The sequence below is a fragment of the Microtus oregoni genome, unplaced genomic scaffold (assembly GCF_018167655.1).
Source record: "Microtus oregoni isolate MIOR12 unplaced genomic scaffold, Mior012 000044F_ref0000062, whole genome shotgun sequence".
NCBI lineage: Eukaryota > Metazoa > Chordata > Mammalia > Rodentia > Cricetidae > Microtus > Microtus oregoni.
In genome coordinates this window covers 6,145,143-6,166,892 of record NW_024543218.1, presented here as the reverse complement: position 1 = coordinate 6,166,892, position 21,750 = coordinate 6,145,143, and the positions used below count along the sequence as shown (strand labels likewise).

Sequence of the window (21,750 nt, the reverse complement as noted above, 5' to 3'; positions counted from 1 at the left end):
GAGCTTGTATGTTGCTGCCTCACTGAAAAGGTGAGATTAATTCTGCATTGTAGGCTTAATGAAATTATGGAAAGTTTAAAAACTTTTTCACATTGTCAATGTTTATATTTTTCAGTTGAAAATATGTATTATCTTTCAGGAATATAGTGTGAGGTTTTGACATGTGTACAATGTGAAGTGATCACATGAAGCTAAATAATCTCAGTTTCTTCACTTTACATTTTGGTGGTGATATATTTGAAATTTACAATGATGAAATTTTAAGATTTTTCTTAACACCTGGTATTCTTACGTTGCGTTGACATTTAGAAGTGGAATTAGCTGTACTGGAGGAGAGAGGAAATAGGAGAGGACTGTGGTAAACGAAGTGACAGGATGGTTTTTCTTCACACGTTCAGGTCTTCTTTTCGGTATTGATTGGGGCGTTCAGCATTGGCCAGGCGTCCCCGAATATCGAGGCCTTCGCCAGTGCAAGAGGAGCTGCCTATGAAGTCTTCAAGATAATTGACAATGTGAGTCTGGCCTGCCAGCTTAGCCTGCTAAGAAAGGAGTTTCCAGCTGAGATAGTTCCTCTATCACTTTATCTTAGCTCATCAAAAAGTTCTTTATGAAGCCATTACTGTCACTCAGTGACCCCTTGTAGCGAGCTGCGTGGAGCCACACCTGATGGTACTGGCTCCCACCCTCCACGATCCTGAAAGCGAGTGTTCTCTATGATAATCAACTTCCATTATGGATAAAGCCTGACTTACGCTATTATCACGCAATGATTGTCAGCTGCTTGCATATGCGTGGACCTATGGGCAGTGCCCACCTGGCAATCCAGGGTTGGTAGCCCATGACTATTTAAGGGCTGGGAGAGGCTTGCCCGGGAAAAAAGAGGGAAAAGGAGAGAGAGGAGAGAGAGAGGGAAAAGGAGAGAGAGAGAAGGCATTGTAAAAAGGTCCTGAATAAACTGCAGCAGGAAGAGCTCTGGTGTTGTGTCATCCTTGCTGGCCTAGGTGAGCCGTGATAACCTCTGCCAATTTTCATCTCTATAGAAACCCAATATTGATAGCTTCTCAGCGAATGGGCACAAACCAGACAACATTAAAGGAAATTTGGAATTCAGAAATATTCACTTCAGTTATCCGTCTCGAAAAGAAGTTCAGGTATGGTGACAGTTTTCTGTTGCGTGGAAAGTTTCTAACCGGTTGTAGAGAAAAGCGTGTCTGTAAAATCTGCATGCTACCGAATTGAAATGCCAGCAAATACAATCTACATGCTTCTCTGCCTGGGAATTGCCCTAACACTAGCTTCTCGTCTGTCTTGGCAGATCTTGAAGGGCCTCAACCTGAAGGTGCAGAGTGGACAGACCGTGGCCCTGGTCGGCAACAGTGGCTGTGGGAAGAGCACCACTGTCCAGCTGCTGCAGAGGCTCTACGACCCCACGGAGGGCGTGGTGAGTGGTCGTGCAGCCAGCAGCGCTACCCTTGCCCATCGTTCTGACTCTGTGGTTCTAAAGTGTGACAACCACACATTCCGTTTCAGGTTAGTATCGACGGCCAGGACATCAGGACCATCAATGTGAGGTACCTGCGGGAAATCATCGGCGTGGTGAGTCAGGAACCTGTGTTGTTTGCCACCACGATCGCTGAAAACATTCGCTATGGCCGAGAGAACGTCACCATGGATGAGATCGAGAGAGCAGTCAAGGAAGCCAACGCCTATGACTTCATCATGAAACTGCCCCACGTGAGTTGTGCCTGCCCTCTGTCACCCCGAGGCTCATGTGAACTCAGGAAACTCCTGTGAGTTGGATGAACTTCCTTAGAGGGGAATTCCAGTTTACTGTGGATTTTCCATCGCTCACCCTATCGACTAGTGGTAGGTACTTCTTGCCAAGAACTGGACTGTGTTGCTGGCCAGGCTCCATTGATGATTACGTCCCAATTTGAAATGAGAGCTGAGGTAGTTTATTGCCTTACTACATTTCCTGTTACTTTAATTGTTTCTTTATCATTTTAATTGTAGAAATTTGACACCCTGGTTGGTGAGAGAGGGGCGCAGCTGAGTGGGGGACAGAAACAGAGAATTGCCATTGCTCGTGCCCTAGTCCGCAACCCCAAGATCCTTTTGTTGGATGAGGCGACGTCAGCCTTGGACACAGAAAGTGAAGCTGTGGTTCAGGCTGCTCTGGATAAGGTGGGTCAGCTATAATTAAAGGTTGAATTATAAGAATAATAGTATTCCATTGTTCATTCTTCTTAAACTTGCCTTAGAACAGAAACTTTTGATAGCTTCTATACCTGTTACTAAGGAAAAGCACCAGACTTCCTAAATGTTTTGGTTGTTGTCCAATTTCTGCTTCTTCTATATCTTTTAAAAAATATTTATTTTATAATTTATATGTCTGTGTCACTGTGTGTGTTTTCATGTGTGTGAAAACATGAGAAGAGGATGTTAAATCTTCTGAGCATAGAGTCAGTGGCGGTTATGAGTCACCAAATGGGAGTGCTGGGTCTGAACCTCTGCAAGAGCAAGAAGCACTCTTAACTACTGCCATCTTTCTAGCCCCACTTCATGTCCCTCTCTCTCTCTCTCTCTCTCTCTCTCTCTCTCTCTCTCTCTTTCTGAATTACAATAAATAAATTTTCATCAAAAGGCATGTCAATATCTTTTAATTAAAAATGAAAAACAGAAAATTAATAAAAACGGAAAATGGAGGCTCAAGTAAAAATTAGTCTTTGTTTTGATCATGAAAATTTAGAGAAATAACCCTACTAATCTGGTTTTGAGAATTTACAGTTTTGTTAACCAAAGGAAAATATGAGTAGCAGTCAGTTAATGTCATTTGAAGACTATGGAACTGAAAAGAGAAATAGCCCTATTAATCTGGTTTTTCAGTGTCAACCAAAAGAAAGATACAAATAGAAGTCGCTTAATGCCACTTGAAGACTATGGAATTGCAAAGCCCCTTTCTCCAGGAGAGGGTGCACTGTGTGATGGGGCTGGAGACCTTCTGGTCCATGCAATATCAGTGACAATGGCCAGACTTTGGTTTTTCGAGACACAGTTTCTCTGTGTAGCCCTGGCTGTCCTGAAACTTGCCCTGAACCCCAGACTGTCCTCAAATGCAGAGATCTGTCTGCCTCTGCCTCCTCAATGCTTTAATTAAAGGCAGTGCTTTCTGTTGTAATTATTCATGATTCGAAAACCAGGTTTCTGTGTCTCCAGGCTCGGGAAGGCCGGACCACCATTGTGATAGCTCACCGCTTGTCTACAGTTCGCAACGCTGATGTCATTGCTGGCTTTGATGGTGGTGTCATTGTGGAGCAAGGAAATCACGATGAGCTCATGAAAGAGAAGGGCATTTACTTCAAACTTGTCATGACACAGGTACAATGGAACTCTGGAAACGCCCTAATTTATTTTGTTCATTCACTGGTGTCAGTATTTTCAATTTATAGATAAGTGTTACTTTATTGTATAATCTTGGGACATAGGAGAAGAGTACTTTGGGATTTGTTAGAACATGGGCCTGCACCTTAGGTCTGATCCCATAGCTTAACCCAGGCCACATTACCCCCTCGCTGTCTTGAGGACAGTGTTAGGAAGTGCTGTACTTCTAGATCTTCAAGGCATCCCTTTCTAATAAACAAACTCAAGACACTTTGCAGACATTTCCCCAGCCCTGAACAAATCAAGGACTCTTTTTTAAATTTTTTTTGTCAATGACTCTTTTACACATAAAACCTAAAATAACTATGGCAGCAAAGACTTCAATGGCAATATAAGTCTGTAAGCTATACTCTAGTCTTGTTTCGGGACCCCAAAGTGCAAGAATAAACATATGTAGGGGATAAATATATTTATATTAAAAATTATTTTTAAAGCCTCACGTCTAAATAAATTTATTCAGAATTATTAATTGGCACAATCTTGGTTAATGTAATGCAAACCTGCAACATACCTTATACAATACTTTTGAAAATTATTTTTTAAGGATGTGATAATTGTTTGGGTCGTGAGAAGTTGAATTTTTCCATTGCCTTCATTTTCATCTTGTGGCTTTTCTCTTTTGATAAAGGGCCTTACATTTAAAACCATGTAAACAAATAAAAACAAAGAAGCACTGTACTGTAACTTGATGATTCTCAAGTTATGGTGCAAGGTTCCTCCGCACACCTTATCCCATACACTGTGCTGAACTAAGTCTTGTCATATAAAGTCCTTGCCACTTCTAAAGGGTCTGAAAACTCCATCCTTTTTTCGCCTTTTGGACCTGTCCAAGACTCCTCAGGGGGTGGTACTTTGAATGTGAGTTCTCTCCCCCCCCTCTTCTTTCCTCTTCCCCTCTCTCTCAATTTCATTCACAATGAAGCTCCCCTCTATACTTTAAAGGGAAGATTCTCTTAGTGCCCGGTTATACTTAGATCTCCATGAACTGCATTGTTCTGTCTAATTCTCTTCCTCCCACCCTGAGGGCTAAGCATAGCCTTGAGGACCCTTGGAATGTTTCAGTTTTCTTTCTGAATGGAATGCTGCTGCCTTACTATTTTTATATAACACTATCCAGTACTACTTTAATTTTTCTCTTTTGCAAAAGAGAGGAACCAAAGAAGCATAATTAAGGAAAAGTGGGGAAAAAAATTTAAGTTGACCTATGAACTTTATTAGCCACATGTGATAGCTATTTAACCTTAATAGCCACTGTGATTGTAAACATTGAACGATGAAAATGTACACCAAATTTTGAAGGCTTAGTACAAAAAATGATAAATTTAAAAAATAACGTTTTATTAATAGTCTAAAACGTTTCGATCTCTTTTGAGTTTCTATTCGCACACTGGTTCAAATGCGAAGTTGATTGAGCCATGTATTCCCAGAGAAGAGATGACCAGAGAAAATACGCAGAAGGCTTGCCATTTTTAATTCAGCATATTCACAAAAAATCATTAATGTTAGGGTTTTTTTTTCTCCTAACATATCATACATGAAGGGCTAGTAGTTTAATTTCATCTTTTCCTTTGATTTAAATAATTCAGTATTTTCTTGATAGTTATTTTCAATGGTTAATTTCCATTATTCGAGGTTAAACTATTCATATCTCTTATTTATTTTAGACAGCAGGAAATGAAATTGAACTAGGAAATGAAGTTTGTGAATCTAAAAATGAAACTGATAATTTAGACATGTCTTCAAAAGATTCGGGATCCAGTCTGATAAGAAGAAGATCAACTCGCAGAAGTGTTCGTGCACAGCAGGACCAAGACAGGAAACTCAGTATCAAAGAGACCCCGGTATGGACCAAGATGCAATGCTATGTTACAAATCCTCCTCTTGAGCCCTCCTAGTTGACTGTGCTTAAGCTGAAGGAGTGGGAAAAACAACATATTTTTTATAATCTTTTTGATTTGTTCTCCACGGTGTTCTAAAAACCTGAAATGGTGATGTTTTATAGTTAGTTTAGGTGTAAGATTAAAATTTAATACCAAGATGTTTAGAAATAGAGACTATGAGAGGTGTTTAAGTATTACTGTTTCTATTATGGTTATCCTTATTGGTCAATATTCTTATCATCTGCTGAATGCCAAGAATTAAATTTTTGTGGAAGCATCATTCATTTCTTAAAAAATAAAGAGGACCCAGACATTGGTGACACATCTTTAATCCCAGCAATCAGGAGGCAGAGGCAGGCAGATCTCTGTGAGTTTGAGGCCAGCCTGGTCTACAAGAGTTAGTTCCAGGACAGGTTCCAAAAACTACAGAGAAACCTTGTCTCGAAAAGCAATAAATAAATAAATAAATAAATAGGCACTATAATGTGTTATTGTGTTTGATGGCAAATATCCATCAACTGTTAAGGAATAAAAATAGGGTGAAAGTTATTTTAAAAACTTGTACCCATCTTCTTGTAAGCCCAACCCTTGGACGGTGAAGGCAAGATTAGACATTGAAGCCAGCCTAAAATCCATGAGACTCTGCCTCACCAGAACCCTCCACAGTGAGAAATCAGTGAGGATGTCTTTTAAAAACATAAAACTATCTTGTTGTAATGCATGTGTCTTCTAGGACGAAGATGTGCCTCCGGTTTCCTTCTGGCGGATCCTAAAGTTGAATTCAACCGAATGGCCTTATTTTGTGGTTGGTACACTTTGTGCCATAATAAATGGAGGCTTGCAGCCAGCATTTGCTGTAATATTCTCAAAGGTTGTAGGGGTAAGTGATTATATTCATTTTTACATGACTTATGACTCTAGACAAGTGAATGAACTATCTTCAATGCACACACATCTACACACATCTCTCTCTCACACACACAGACACACTCATGTCATAGAAGCATTTCCCTTTACATGAAACAAACTCGGATGAAAGTATAATTGAAGTTTGGTTTATAAGGACAATGTTGTAAACAACTTTTATATGAATTTCTATCTAGGGTCCCTAATTGTTTCTATTCTAGTGCCCTGGGCACCCACTCATTGACATAATCAATGGAACCGGGGAACTTAATCGCCCATGCTTGCCAACACTGAGCTCTGAGCCAAAGTCATGAACTGATCTGATGAACTTAACTGATTGATCCAGGTTGCCAATGGGCAACAAACTGGGCAGACAATGACCTGTTGTGTAAGATCCACACATGCCAGGACATGAGCAGGCCCTTAGACTACACTTACTTCCTCAGACTGAAACAGAAGGAAGCAGCTCAGCGCTAGTTAGCTTTTCATCTCTGGAGCACAGGTGAGGGCTTTTTCTTTCTTCATGCCACAGGGGACTGAACCCACGATCCACATATTTTAAACATGTGCTGCACCACTGAGCACACCCTTGCCATTTCTTGTTTTTATTTGGAGACAAGGTCTTTCTAAGCTACCAAGCTTGAGTGTAGCCCAGGCAGAATTTGAACCTCAGATTTGCTGCTTCAGTCCTAGAGTTTCAGATATGTGTTACTATGCTGGATTCTTAGAGAAGAAGTACAAGAGAAAGGGAGTTTTAGTTTGCTCACCATTTCCTAGGTTTCAGGCTAAAGTCATCTGGATCCATTGTTGTGAGCCCAAGGCAGTGCACTGTAGGGGCAGGAGCATGTGGCAGAAGCTGCCCCTCTTATGGCATCCAGGAAACCAAAGGAAGATAGGAATGAGCAAGGAACAAGGCATATTTTCCCAGGACTCCTTCCCTCCCTGTGCTGTGATCTGCTTTCTCTAACCAGGTCCTATCTTCCCATAATGCACATCCAGTTCTTCCAGCCATTGATGAGGCCTGAGCACTCATGATCTAATCACCCATCAATGACTAGACCCGCCAGCTAAGGAATAATATTGACCAAATGAGCCTTTTGTGGGGAGACTTCATATGCAAACTCTAACAGGATCCTTGAAGGTAGAAGCTCACAGGCTGGCTCTAGCTAATCTTAACAGCAGCATTCAAATAGCAGTAAAGTCCAAACGGTCATGTTCTTGGTTTAGTGACAGATGCAAATCGTGAGACATTGTACTGAAGACACATTTGCCTTACTGCTAAGAATCTTTTGCAGAAAGAAACATCGTCATAAGAAGGATAAAACAAGCACTATTCATTGTACAACCAAAAATCCATAACTCTTCTAGTCTACCTATGCCTTTCTAGATTAACACTCATGTTTAACATGTCACTCAAGAAGTGTTTGCTCACTGTCCAGTTTGTGTGAGGTATTTTCATGTGCTATGAAAATACTACAAAGAAGGAAAAACATCTGATTCTATGGAATACATTGTAGAACACAGGCCAGCAAACATGTTCTGTAAAGTGTAAGAAGAGAAAACATTTCTAGCCTTTGCTGGTCATGTGATTTCTACTGCAAATAAAGGTAAGTTAAAAATGGCTTTGCCCGTTTTTGACAAACAAAACAACCCAAAAAAGCAACCAACAGTGGTGCTTGGGTTTCCTCATTCTTCCTGCAGAGATCTATCTGGTGACTGATGGCCAGCACATTAGCTCTAGGACAGTAGCTAGGCAGGCAGCCATCTGCCTCACTGCAAACAGTGGCCTTTGGGTCATAAGGCCTGGGTGTCTGTGTTTGGCCCATCTTTTCCTGGCTCTCTTGAGTAAGTTAATATATGTCTCTGCTTCACTTTCTCTCTGTAAAATGGTGAAAGTAATATAACAGATGCCCCCAGTTGGAAGGATCAGTACATGTGCCTAGCATAGTACAATGTCTGAATGACTAATCAAGAATAATTGAGTTAATGTCTTCCAAAACTATTTTGTCCTTTTTTTTTTTAAGCATAAAGTTTTCTGAATTGGTTTAGGAATGTCGCTCTCAAAAAACTGACTTGACCCTTAGAAAGAATGATATATTTTCTTTCCCTGTTGAGTGACTGTGCTATAAATGCTTTCAGCTCCAAACATCTTTTTTGCACTTCTAACCATCTCTTGAAAGGTCTGTGTGAGGCCCCAGTCAGTTGGCTGCCACTGACACCTGACTTTGTGACTATAACTCCTACAAGATATACTGGGAACGGTACCTTTCTCTCTGAAAGGCTGAATGGACGGATGACACCCTTTCATTAGCAAGAACACACAAATATATTCTCTCCAGATACCTCGAAATACTATGAAGTGTCCACATAGTTGAGCTGGGGCTGTAGAGATGACTCAGTAAAACGCTTGCTGTGCAACCACACAGACCTGTGTTTGCTCCCCAGCACCAACATCCTAGAAGCCAGGGGCGGTGATGCACACACTTGGATTCCAGTGCTGGGAGACAAGAGGATCCCAGGACAAGCAGGCCAGTCATTCTAGCCCTTAGTTCAGTGAGAAATACCATCATACAAAACAACGTGGAAGGTCTGGAGATTTGGTTAGGAGCCATGACCCCTCTTCCAAAGGACCCACAGTTCCCAATGCTCAACTGGTGATTCACAATCATCTGTGACTCCAGTTCAAGGGGATCTGAACCCTCTTCTGATCTCCATGGGATCCAGGCACACGCATGGTGCACATACATACATGCTGACAAAAACTCATGCACAGAAAAATAAAATAAGGAAATCTGAAACACAAAGTGGAAAATCCTCAGCAGCCGCGTACCAGCTTGACCCTTGTCCCCCAGACACAGCTGCTCATCCTGACAGACATGACTTACATACAATCTGTTACAGGAAAGTCAGGAGGGGAGTATGTGCTTGATGTCTTCTTACAAAGCACCTGTTTCTCTAAGAGGAACACGAGTGCAAAGACTGCTGGGTGAATTTGTGAATAGCAGCCGAGTGCAGGTGCCCTGGAGGCTACTTTATGTCAGAAGCCGGCGCTATCCCAGTGTCCAAAGACTTCCCAGCTCCTACACTGAACAATCTGTGAAATGGGGGCAGATGTGGAATGTCTTCTTAGTGTGGAACTAACCACCCTTCAAATACTTTTTACAGGTTTTTACAAAACCAAGTGATGATGAAACCAAACGGCAGGAAAGCAACTTGTTTTCCTTATTGTTTCTGGTCCTTGGGATCATTTCTTTTATTACATTTTTTCTTCAGGTAAGTGTGTTATTCTCACTTCATCCACTCATGTTTAGAAACATGAATTGTCCTTATCATAAGATTATTCCTTTTTTACCATGGCCAATGATAGCCAGATTGTCTTTAGCCTTTGACTGCGCCCTCACTTACTCTTTCCCAACCAACCATGGCCCAAATGGAAACAGGGATGTAATATATTGCACAGGTTCTTCTGTCTAGTATGGAAATGGAAGGTGAGGACCCAAGTACAGACTTTGGGGTAAGCCCTGAATATGAGTTTGGAAGTACATTAAGTACATTCTGCTGGTCAGTTTGAATAGTTGGAGAAATGTCTTCCTGTATTCCAAAACAAACAAAGAAACAAATGAAACTCCCTAAGCTGGTCACACTGATTTAAAACTGTTTCAAAAGCTTATCAAACTCACAAAAGGAAAAGCAAGCGCAGAATGGAAAAATTATGGTCTTAAAAATCCTAAGAAATGCGTACAAGGTATTTCGCAGCCTGTAGACCATTTGGCTCAAATATAATTGTAAATGAACCAAATGTTCTTGGAGTGTATCATGGAAAAGCATAAAGTATGGACTTTGGTGTTAGACACATGTTTACAGACATGTTTTGCACATATACACAGTCTAGTAATTTAGACTGTCTAAGCCTCCGTTTCCTTATCTGTAAATGGGGGCAATGTTGCCTCTTGATAACTAAGAGAACTCATGTGACCAAGTGTTCAGATTGATTTGAGATACTATGTTACTACTTATTAAGTAAAAATCTAAGTAATCACTTAATGCATCAATAATTAGTCCACATGTATATTTTTAGCTGAAACTAAATAGATTTCCCTATTAAACGCATTCTAAATATTATTAGGGTTATTGGGGTTTTGTTTGGTTGATTGGTTTTGGTTTTTTGAGACAGGGTTTCTCTGTGTAACAGTCTTAGCTGTCCTGGAACTTGCTCTGTAGACCACACTGGCCTTGAACTCACAGAGATCCACTTATCTCTGCCTCAAGTGCTGGGGTTAAATGTGTGCACCAGCACCAGCTGGCTTATATTAGTATTTTAACAACACACATGTAAAATAAGCTCAGCTGGAACTAAATAAGTTACTTTATTTAATACATTCTGATATATTACTATTTTAACAGAAAAAGAAAACACTATTCTTAACATAGGAATACAAAAGAAAAATAGTATTCCTTCACCAAATACTTAAGAGCGACAGTGCCGGTAAGAGTGTCGCGGGTGTGTAAAAATGAACAGTTGCTCCACGTGACTGTGGTAAGAGATTGGAAGTGAGGCAGCTTTAAGTTGGTCACTTCTGCTTTGACAATTGGGATGGTGAAATACAGGAGAGAGAGCAGCTCCATCCGCTCTGGCTATGGTGCTGAGACTGTCTCCGATGACTGCAAACATATTAAGAGCAGGCAGAGGATTCGCGGACTTCCAACGTGTAAATACAGCTGGAAAGCAGAGACTGCCCAGCTGGTCATCTGAGAGACAGGCAGGGAGCTGAGTGAGAACAGGAGCTCAGACTGGGTCCCATCCTGCTCCACACTCTCACAGGCCTTGATTCCCACTGTGTATTTGGCCAGCCTTCTGTGTGACGCCTTCTCATTCTTCTTAGGGCTTCACGTTTGGCAAAGCTGGAGAGATCCTCACCAAGCGACTCCGATACCACGTGTTCAAGTCCATGCTGAGACAGGTACGGCTGCTGTGGCTTGCACCCTGGGGTCGGGGGAGTAGGAATTCTCTCTTGTGCTCCATGGACACAGATTATAGGAGTGCTGTCAAGTTCCTTAGAGATCCTGCATGGGTCTCCCTCAGCCTCCTCTGGAGGTGCTGTTGAGCCATTTGCAGATGCAGGCTGTGGCGCTGCAGTTTGGTGCAGGCAGGCACAAGGAACCAGGAGTTGAGTCTATTGTGTCTCCTAATAACTCTCCATCAGCTCTTATCTCAGCAGTGAGAGGCAGCATGAGTCAAGATGGTCCTCTATACCTTGTCTTAGCCCGAAGGCTGAGAAGTGTTAGGAAGGATCTTCTATGCTTTGTGCCCCTCTGCCACCTTCTCTTTCTTGCACACTCAGAACATCCTGTCATGACACTCTGAACCTGGAGATAGTTTGCACTCCTCTTGCCCAAATTCAGATTTGTTTTCAGGGCCCATCCCTCTCTGTTGAGATTCTTTGCTGAGGCAAGACAGAAGAATAATCCGAGTGAGTTACACTGTTATTAGCTGGTTATGACTTACTATGAGTGCCTATTGCTCTGTACATTCAGTTCCCCAACAACCGACAATATTGTTAGCAGTCCCTTTCAAACCTCAGCCATCATGAAAATGTTATATATAACCTTAAATCTTCTTTTTCAAAATGACTGGTTACCTCCATAAAACGATGCTCTTGATACAAAGGTGTCCAACATTTTTACACTAAAATGTGGTATTGTTATCTACAAACTTGTTGGACCACATTAATAGCATCCTAAGATGCATGAGACTCGTGGGCTATAGACTGGATATATCCACAAGCCGTCCCAAGAGACTAAAATGTAACACAGAGGTTGAACCTGAATCCGTCATGCTCACTCAGTCCCAGCACTAGAAAAATAGAAAGAAAGAAAGAAAGAAAGAAAGAAACCAAGAATGAAAAATGCCAGGGTTTTTTTGTGTGTTCAACTTTCTAGAAGACAGTCTTTTTTACCTCATCTGCAACCACTTACGTATTTCTAGAAATAAGTCTTTATTCAAATAGCTAGCTAGTGATAGTCACAGCTGAAGCAGAATCTGATGGGTGAGAGAGCACTGTTTTATGGGAGTCCCTCCCCTGGACTCTTCTGTCAGGTCATATATATCCTCTCATTTTTTTCAAAATTTGCCTCAAACTCAATATTAGCTGAGCATAATATTGAACTCCATCTCCCAAGTTCTGGAATCACAAGCTTTCAAGCTGTATTTATAACCTAGATTCTACTTAAACAATCTCAAAGCTGACCTCGCTACAGCACCAAATGCCCTATTACCCCATCAGCCTTCAGGCCAGCTGTCAGTCAGGTTCATTATGTGTTGAGAGCTGAGCGGTTGGTGTGTAGGAACAGTACAGACTACTCAAAGGAGCAGGCATATCACAGCCTCTGCTTATGAAGTATGGTACTAAATTTTGCAAGGCGTTCAAATCTAAATGGTCTCTTTTTTCAAGGATGTCACATTCCAGTGGTGGAACGCCTAAGTACCTGAGTACTAAAAAGTCAGTTGATACAGACTATAATGGGCCATTTTCTAGGTTTTCAAAATAAAAAGGTAGTAACTTCCTTAATACAAATTGTGAATTCAGGTAACATCTTAGAATCTAAAGCTATTTGTGACAGACATAAATTCATAATTGAAGATCACAATGTTTATTTTAAAATATATGAGGATGTGAGAAAGCTTAGCCATTAAAGGTGCTTGACCTGAATTTGATCCCCACAGCCCATGTGATTTGGAAGGACAGAACCGTCTCCCATAAACTGTCCTCTGACCTCCATACATGTGTCATGGCAAGTTCGTGACATACAATCAGTCATTAATAAATGTAAAAAATGAAAATATATGACGTTTTACAAATAAAATTCCTTTTCATGTTGTATGTGCATTTTAAAACCTAGATTGCTTTTGATTTGTTTTTAAATCAGTTGATGTATTCTGCCCTGACTAGTGATACCTATCAGGTTTACCTTTTCTCTTCTCATACTAATAAATGCTTCACACTTTAATATTTTCCAACTTGAACTTTTTATTCTTCTTGCCCTGAAAGGCTCACCACTTCATGTCTTCTCTCTCTCTCTCTTTCTCTCTCTCTCTTTCTCTCTCTCTCTCTCTCTCTCTCTCTCTTTCTCAAGACATCCTTTCTCTGTGTAGTCCTGGCTGTTCTGGAACTCAATCTATAAACCAGGCTGGCCTTGTACAGAGATTCACCTGCCTCTGCCTCCAGAGCGTTGGGATTAAAGGCGTGTGCCACCAACACCCAGTGCCATACCTCCTTACTCTTTATGTCTCTCTGCCAGTTGTTCAGACTCAGATCTTGATGACTCTCCTCTTTGTTTCATGCTGCATCAGCCTCCTAGCTGGTTTCGTTAACTCCTTCCTCATCCCAATCTAGAGGCAGCCTGGGTCTTCCAGGGGAGAGTCTCTATAGTTGCCAAAGGCCATGCATGGTATGCATCCCCCACCCACATCACAGAGGTCATCTTCAGGGCACCATAGGTAACTGCACAAAGGTTGGGGAGGAGAGACTTAGGGGAATCCCAGCAGGACAAATTAGACTACCCGCAGGATGAAATTCACTTGTGGGAGCAGATCAAGAATGCCTCGGCCTCAAGGCCTTTGCAAGTGTTGAATCTTCCTTCTCTTTGATGCTTTCATCCCTTCCTTCATTATGGTCTTTGTTCATGGTTTTGGAAAGAACTTCCCTGTCTCTTCCCTACTCTGTAAAGCAGCACCTTTCTCACCCCATTCTTTTTCTCCACCTTGTTCATTACTGTCTGAGATAGTGTATGCTTATTTCTGTGTGCCTTCCAGCTCTAGAAGGAAGTCTTGAAGACACCAGCAACTTTGCCATTAGTGTTCATTGCTCAGGCTTTAAACAACGTTGAGACTAAGACATACTTTGGGCAGTTGGAATAACCTATTTTTGTTTTTTTTTTAAATATTATTATGTATACAATGTTCTGTCTGTATGCCTGCAGGCCAGAAGAGGGCACCAGACCCCATTACAGATGGTTGTGAGCCACCATGTGGTTGCTGGGAATTGAACTCAGGACCTTTGGAAGAGCAGGCAATGCTCTTAACCACTGAGCCATCTCTCCAGCCCCTTTTTGTTTGTTTTTTAAATCCCTTTCTTGTCTATTTACTGTTACATCCTGAATGCCAAATGAAGAGGATATGAATGCTAAACAAAAGTGTCCCTGTCACCTTCCTCCTAGAGCTAAAGTCTCATAAGTAGGACTTTAAGATTACAAATCTCTTTGTGTTGCAGGATGTGAGCTGGTTTGATAATCCTAAAAACACCACTGGAGCGCTGACCACCAGGCTCGCCAATGACGCTGCTCAAGTTAAAGGGGTGCGTACTTCCTTTCTGTGGGTGTTCCTCTTGATGCTGTTTTAGGCTTAGCATGAAACTGACTTCCTGGTAACCATTTTTAAGATACTGTTACTAGATATTTGTATTAATTACTTTTCTATTGCTGTGGTAAAACACCATTACTAAAACCAACTTATAGAAGAAGGAGTGTATTTGGATTTAAAGTTCCAGAGGGATAAGAATAAATCATGGCAGAGAAGGGTGGCAGCAAGTGGTAGGCATGGCAGCAGGAACAGGACCTGGGAGATCACATCTTTAACTGCAGACACAAGCAGAGACAGTGACCTAGAACTGGTAGGAGGATTTAAACTCTCGCAGCCCCCCTCCAGTGATAAACTTCATCCAGGAAGGCTGTGCCTCCCTCTCATAATGCTCTCCCAACAGTACCGTTTGGTTGGAAGTATCACCTCAGCCCCTAACATACTTATACCCAAAAAAGTCTGGAATGTTTGGGTCCAGCTTCACCCCAGCCCCTGGGCACCTCTATATCCAAGGAGTCTTGAAATATTTGGTAAAAAAATTCCATTGCAGCCTCCTCCTCTGGGAGTTGCCTCAATCCAGACTCCACCTCTGAGAAAGCCCAACAGTGACCCCTCCGCAGAGAGGGTGAAGACCACTCCCACAGGCTATTTAAACTGTCCCCCAGAGAACAAACACGTGGCCTTCTGGTCTTCCTTTCCCCTCTCCGTGGTTTTCCCAGTCTTCCTTTTTCCTCTCTATGGTTTTTCTGTCTTTCTTCCCATCTCCTCTCTGGGGACTGGAAGGCCACCTGGGAGGGCTAGCATCCATTAAAGATGGGGTTTTTCTAATTTGGTTTGATTTAGTCTGATTTGGATTATTGTGTCTGGCAGAGAGATTTATTTTCTTTAAAAACCCTTCAAGTACCACCAGCTGGGGACCAAGTGTTAAAATGCCTGAGCCTTTGGGGGACATTTCTCATTCAACCCCCCACAAGTTCTATCCCACAAATGTATCAAATTCTTTACAGTAAATATGTTAAAATTCAAAAATTATACACCATATAGTTTATATATTATATACCATATAGTGTAAAGATTATATGCCATATAGTATATAGATTATATATACCATATAATATGGGGGTTATATACCATGTAGTGCATAGATTATACACCATATAGTATATAGATTGCATACCATATAGTGTGTAGATTATATACCATGTAGCGTAAAGATTATGTGCCATATAGTGTATAGATTATATATCATATATTGTATAGATCATATGCCATACAGTGAGTAGATCGTATACCATGTAGTATAAGGTGATTATATACCATATAGTGTGTAGATTGTATACCATATAGTATATAGATCATATACCATATTGTGTGTGGATCATATACTGTATAGGGTATAGATGATATACCATAGAGTGTATAGATGATTATATACCATATAGTGTATAGATGAATACTAGAGAATACTTACTTAGGGAAGGAAAAATTCTTGGCATTCCTACCAGGATCTCTGTTTTCCATGCTCAATTAATGTTTGAATTGATGTTAGAAGGAAAAGGGATAGTGTAGTTGTTATCTTAAGCTTAGGGGATATTACAGTTCAGTAGGAAACAAAAAAAAATTCTGAAAATCCATAAAAAAAATGTAAAGCACTTTAAAATTAGCATGGGCAGAAAGAAACTTGCGAAAATTATAGACCTGAAAATGTGCCGTTAACTCAGGCCCAGTAGATGAAAATACAAACTGTTGAACAATGAGGTTTTGATTGTTGGATGAAGTGACAGGTTCTCCTCTAGCTACAGTTTTCATGCAAAAGTCTGTAACATGGTGTTGGTCTCCACTGTGTGAATCTGGCTTGAGCCCTGTCCCCATTTTGTTTCAGCCTTCCTGAAAAGCAGAACTATACAGATTCCTCTGTCTAATAGATGGGACCTAATTGCAGGTCTCATTTGAAATTGAATATGATATTTGAAAGCACACATAACTGTGGAATTGCAGCACAAATCTTAAGAATTACTGTTCTGTGCAGCTCTTTTCACTTAAAGCAAACAACTGACAAACCCATGCTATAGATACAGGCATATAAACTTAAGAAAACAAACTGGACACTGAATGAATTTAGAACTTCCTTAAACAGACAATTGTTTTGCTCTTGTAGAATCTACACATTAGGTCATATTATCAAAAGGTAACTTGGTACGGGTTGGAGGGAGGCTATAGGACCAAAGGCAGCCTCCTTTAAGGAAGAAAGCCTTCAGTGATGTGGTATAATCAAGCAAGGAAGAAAGGAAGCATTCCTGCCTCTAAAGGAGCATTGCAATCAGAAGAGTAAGGATAAAGGACCTGAGGTTAGACCATTCCTACAACTCACAGCATAAAAACACCAGATGGAAGTGTGAGGAAGAGCACTAGTTTGTGGTCAGCATCGCATCAGGAATTGGATAAGAAGGCACTGGTTAAGGTTTAAAAGTGGGAGTTATGTGGCTGTCGTGTGACTAACAGCCAAAGGAGACAAGAAGAGGAAGAGAGAAGCTATTGAGGTCATCTAGAAGTCTCCTAGAGCGGCCGTAGCTGATTCCAGATATATTTTAAAGGTACAACCTACAGAATTTGTTGATTAGATTGGATGATGGATTCGAGAGGTAAAATGTTTGACCTACACAACTGAAAAAAAAAAACCACAAAGTTGTTCTTTAAAGAAATTGGAGCATGAGGGTTGGGGAAGAACAGAGGTTTATGTGTGACTTGATTAGTTGTGATGTTCACATTGGATGGCCCATTGGACATGTCAGTAAGACGGGACGTTTGTGTGTCTAGAGTTTAGCAGAGAAGTCTGGTCTGTCAATACTCACTTGGAGATTGTTTTCCAGTGAGACGATAGCTTTTAAAGACATGAAAAGATGGCAAATAAATCATGTGAAGAGCAAGTCTTGAGTTCTTAAGTCTCAGGGACTTGAAGATGAGCAGAGACTATCAGGACACAAGGACATAGAAGAATTATGTCACTGGTGGTGGTGGCACACGCCTTAATCCAACACTAGGGAAGGAAGAGGCAGGAGGATCTCAGAGTTTGAGTTTGAGCAAGTTACAGGACAGCCAGGGCTACACAAAGAAACCCTGTCTCAACAAACAAAACAAAAAGAGAAGATAAGATAGGTGTTCTGGAAGTGAAACCAAGACAGTGCGGTAAGGAGAGAGCTGACAGGCGGTACACGGGGCACTGCTGCTTGACCCAAGGACTGACAGGCATGGTGGGAGTAGAAGCCTGATAGGCCGGTCTTCAGAGAAAGGCAAAGACAACGATCACAGCTGGACATATGGCTGGAAGACTTTGGGCAAAATATGAAAGAGCCATATTTACATATTAACAGAAGAAGACATGAAAAGTTTACTTTCTACTTTTTGTATACTTTAAATTGTCAAAATTGTTTGATTAAAACATTTAGTTCACTTTGCCTATACATCAAGGAATTTATCATCTCTGGAACTATTTTGATTTGTGTGTGTGTGTGTGTGTGTGTGTGTGTGTTCCAAAGCAAGGCCTGCATATGCCTAAAAACTTACAAGCCCAGGGAACTGTCTCTACTGTCTCTACCGAGTCCAGGGTCGATGTTCTGAGTACTTCAGTCCTTCAGTAGCTTCTGTGTGGGATTGTAGATGCTGGATTATGCTGTGTTATCCATGTTATCACTTTCAGCCTGCTTTCCATTTCCTACTAAAAATTTATAAATGCTCATGGGAGTTGTAGTCCCATCTACTGATTATGTCAGGTAGGTATTAAATGATATGGGAAGGGTGGTGCCAGAATTCAGAATGGAGAAGAGGCTGTGGTTATTAATCAAAGAATCTGCTCAGTTTTGGAATTGGAAGATATTTGTCAAAAGTGACAGAGAGGGCCGATCTTTACTGAGACTAGTCAGCCATGCTTCTGAAGTGGGGAAAAAAAATTAGGACTAGTAAAGGATGTGTGCTATTTGCAGAGAAACTGGGAGTGGAAGCCACAGCAGGGACGTGAGATTGTATGTGTTACCAGAGAACTTCCAAGTAGAGTAGATACAGACTACACCACTTGCACTTGTGCTTACCTGACTAGATTAACTGCTGGTTTAGAGCTGGAAACTGCTACATAGTTATGAAAGCCACGCATCACGACCCTCCCCGTATTCTACCAAAGGTTCTGCTTCCTCTACACCATGGTTTCTAACTTTCAAATGTTCATTTTCCCCCCAAGAAAATCAGTGTTCCAAACAGGCCCAAATAAGAGTCAGATGGATCTCTGAGTATATAGACCAGCCTGGTCTACAGATTGACTTCCAGGACAGCCAGGGCTGCACAGAGAAACCCTGTCACGAAAAAACAAAACAAAACAAAAGGAAAAAATAGGCCCAAATATATTTGAACACCTTTATTGACACATACCTTCCTTAAATTATAAGCAGTTTTATACCTAAGCTATACCTACCACCAGTACCAGTTTAATAGAATTGCCAGATTCTTACCATTCTGATTGCTGGGTTTGGTTTAGTCATCTGCTTCAGTACAGAAACATTTTCTTGGTACTGAGAGATTAAAATAGATAGAAATATGTACTTGCATTTTGAATTATCGCTCTACATTCAGTATTCTTAAATCATGGAAATCTTCATTCTAGAAACCAAAACCTTCCTACAAGTACATCATCTTTCCTTTTATTTCATAGGTGAGAAGATTTTCATGAAGATGAGTTACTATCCTTAAAAATGTACTAGAACATATTTTAGAATATAAAACGTGTCCCTAATTTTCTCTTCTTTTTCAGGCTACAGGATCCAGACTCGCTATCATTACCCAGAATATAGCAAATCTTGGCACAGGAATTATTATATCCCTGATCTACGGCTGGCAGTTGACTCTTCTGCTTTTAGCAATTGTACCCATCATTGCCATAGCAGGAGTGGTAGAGATGAAAATGTTGTCTGGACAAGCACTGAAAGATAAGAAGGAACTAGAAGGTTCTGGGAAGGTCAGTTAAACTAAGTATGATTGGTTACCTAAGTAGAAATAATATACTTTCCAGTGATGTGTTGTTACTCTCTGTTAGTATGTTCTAACAATGTCTGTGTGTGGGTGGGTGGGGGTTCCTGTGGGTGAACATGTATGTGCATGTTGTGTGGAGATCAGAGACACCCTGGGCATCATTTCCCAGGTATGGACCACTTTGCATTTTGAGATATGGTCTCTTGCTGTTGGAGATAGGGTCTCTCCGACCACCCCTATGCCTCCTGCACCAGGATTACAAGCATATGCCACCATGCATAGCTGAGATGTTTTTAACCCAAGTTCTAGATGTCACACTCAGGTCTTTGTGTTTGCCAGGCAAGTTCTTTACCAACAGAGCCATCTCCTCAGTCTACGACAGTATTTTAATAGCTACCATTTGGACAACATTTATTATACTTATCTCAAGATTAGAATTTGAAGAACAGTTAGAAACATATCTTAAGTTTCAAATTCTGACACCTGTTTTTCAGGGTTTTGTTTGTTTGAAGCTAGTGGCCAGTGTCTTGTCTTCATATTCCTCCCTTCTCATCCACTCCTTTTCTTCTTTATATCATTTTTTCCCACCTCTTTCCTCTCTCTCTCTTAGCTAGTGTTTCTATTGCTGCGATGAAAGACTCATGACCAAAGCGGTTTGGGTAGGAAAGGATTTATTTTACTCACAGTTCATTATGAAAAGCATTGAGAGGAGGAACTCAAACAAAGGAGGATACTGGAAGTAGGAGCTGATGCAGAAGCCATGGAGGGGTGCTGCTTACTGGCTTACTTCTTTATGAATTGTTCAGCCTTCTTTCTTATTTTTTTTTTTTTTTTGTGGTTTTTCGAGACAGGGTTTCTCTGTGGCTTTGGAGCCTGTCCTGGAACTAGCTCTCTAGACCAGGCTGGTCTCGAACTCACAGAGATCCGCCCACCTCTGCCTCCCGAGTGCTGGGATTAAAGGCGTGCGCCACCATCGCCCGGCTCAGCCTTCTTTCTTATAGAACCCAGGACACATCATCCCAGGGATGGCACCATCCACCATGGGCTGGGCTTCCCCTGTCAATCAGTAATTAAGAAGATGCCTCGCAAGCCTGCCTACAGTCCAGTCATATGGAAGCTTTCCCTTTACTGAGGCTGCCCCTCTGATCACTCCAGCTTGTGTCAAGTTGACATAAATTAGTCCGCACACATTCCCCTCTATTCTTCTGTCTTCCTTTCAACCAGGCTTAAAACTATCCTCGTATTCTGAATGACTGGGGAGATTCAAAGTGGAAAAGTCCCAAGTGTATTTTTTCTCTCCGTTTTAGATTATTTAATATAGTTAGTTTAGAATTCCTCTGGAACCTCATCCCATGTTATATCCCTGCTCTGGCCCCAGAGCTGCTTTCTCCGCAAACAGCCCAGATCCTTTACCACCCTCGCTTTCTTTATTGTGTGTCCTCCCTTTGTCTCACGTCTGTGTTCTTTCCCCTCATCCCGTTGTTCTGCACACCCAGCTATTTTATTTTTTCATAGCTCAACAAAGATTTGTGTGTCATTCACTTGGTTCCCTGGAAAATGTTTTACTCCTTACATGGACTCTGTCAGATATATTCTATTATTACCTCATTTTTTCAGGTGAGGCTGAGGGACACACACACAGCACACGCTGCCTTAGAGCCAGTCACTCCTGGAACCAGGATTCAAACTCAGACAATGGTGCACCTATTAGCTAGAAATCCAAGTTCTGTTATGGTGGAGCATAGTGAGATGGCATATGCCTTCTGCAGAAATGAGAGGTCAGAACAGGATTGACCCCTGGCATTCCAGGTACCAAGAAACAGAGCAGGAGTTCAGGCAGGTGAGAGGGCTGTGGTTTCCAGACCAGGTGCCTGTGAGCCAGGCACCCCACTGATGGGAAAGGTGAGGAAGGTCCCAGAGACATTAAAGACACTTGGTTTCTCTGCATGTTGAGACCTGTTGCTCTATTTCCATCGGTTCTTTCATGGAAATGCTCAGACTAGCTTTAGTCTTTTCCAGCCAGGGTCTATGGAGTTCACCCTCTGGAGAGGTCCCATCAGTCTGCCATGGGGAACTAGCTAATCTTGGGGTCTGTCTGTGGTCTGACTCAGTACTGGCCCTGACTGAGGAATCCATGCCATGCACTTGGTA

The 21,750-nt window shown here is 41.4% G+C and overlaps 1 protein-coding gene across 1 annotated transcript in view; it reads left to right on the top strand.

The window, feature by feature from the left end:
* Positions 1–21,750, top strand: part of LOC121434724 (ATP-dependent translocase ABCB1) — a 78,096-nt gene that overhangs the window by 40,656 nt on the left and 15,690 nt on the right. Inside the window, exons 10-21 of the mRNA XM_041633644.1 lie at positions 399–512; positions 1,041–1,151; positions 1,316–1,441; positions 1,531–1,734; positions 2,014–2,184; positions 3,217–3,378; positions 5,106–5,282; positions 6,055–6,201; positions 9,393–9,500; positions 11,111–11,188; positions 14,498–14,581; positions 19,382–19,585. Coding sequence (XP_041489578.1) covers positions 399–512; positions 1,041–1,151; positions 1,316–1,441; positions 1,531–1,734; positions 2,014–2,184; positions 3,217–3,378; positions 5,106–5,282; positions 6,055–6,201; positions 9,393–9,500; positions 11,111–11,188; positions 14,498–14,581; positions 19,382–19,585 — 1,686 coding nt within the window. The remainder of the gene's footprint in view (positions 1–398; positions 513–1,040; positions 1,152–1,315; positions 1,442–1,530; positions 1,735–2,013; positions 2,185–3,216; positions 3,379–5,105; positions 5,283–6,054; positions 6,202–9,392; positions 9,501–11,110; positions 11,189–14,497; positions 14,582–19,381; positions 19,586–21,750) is intronic.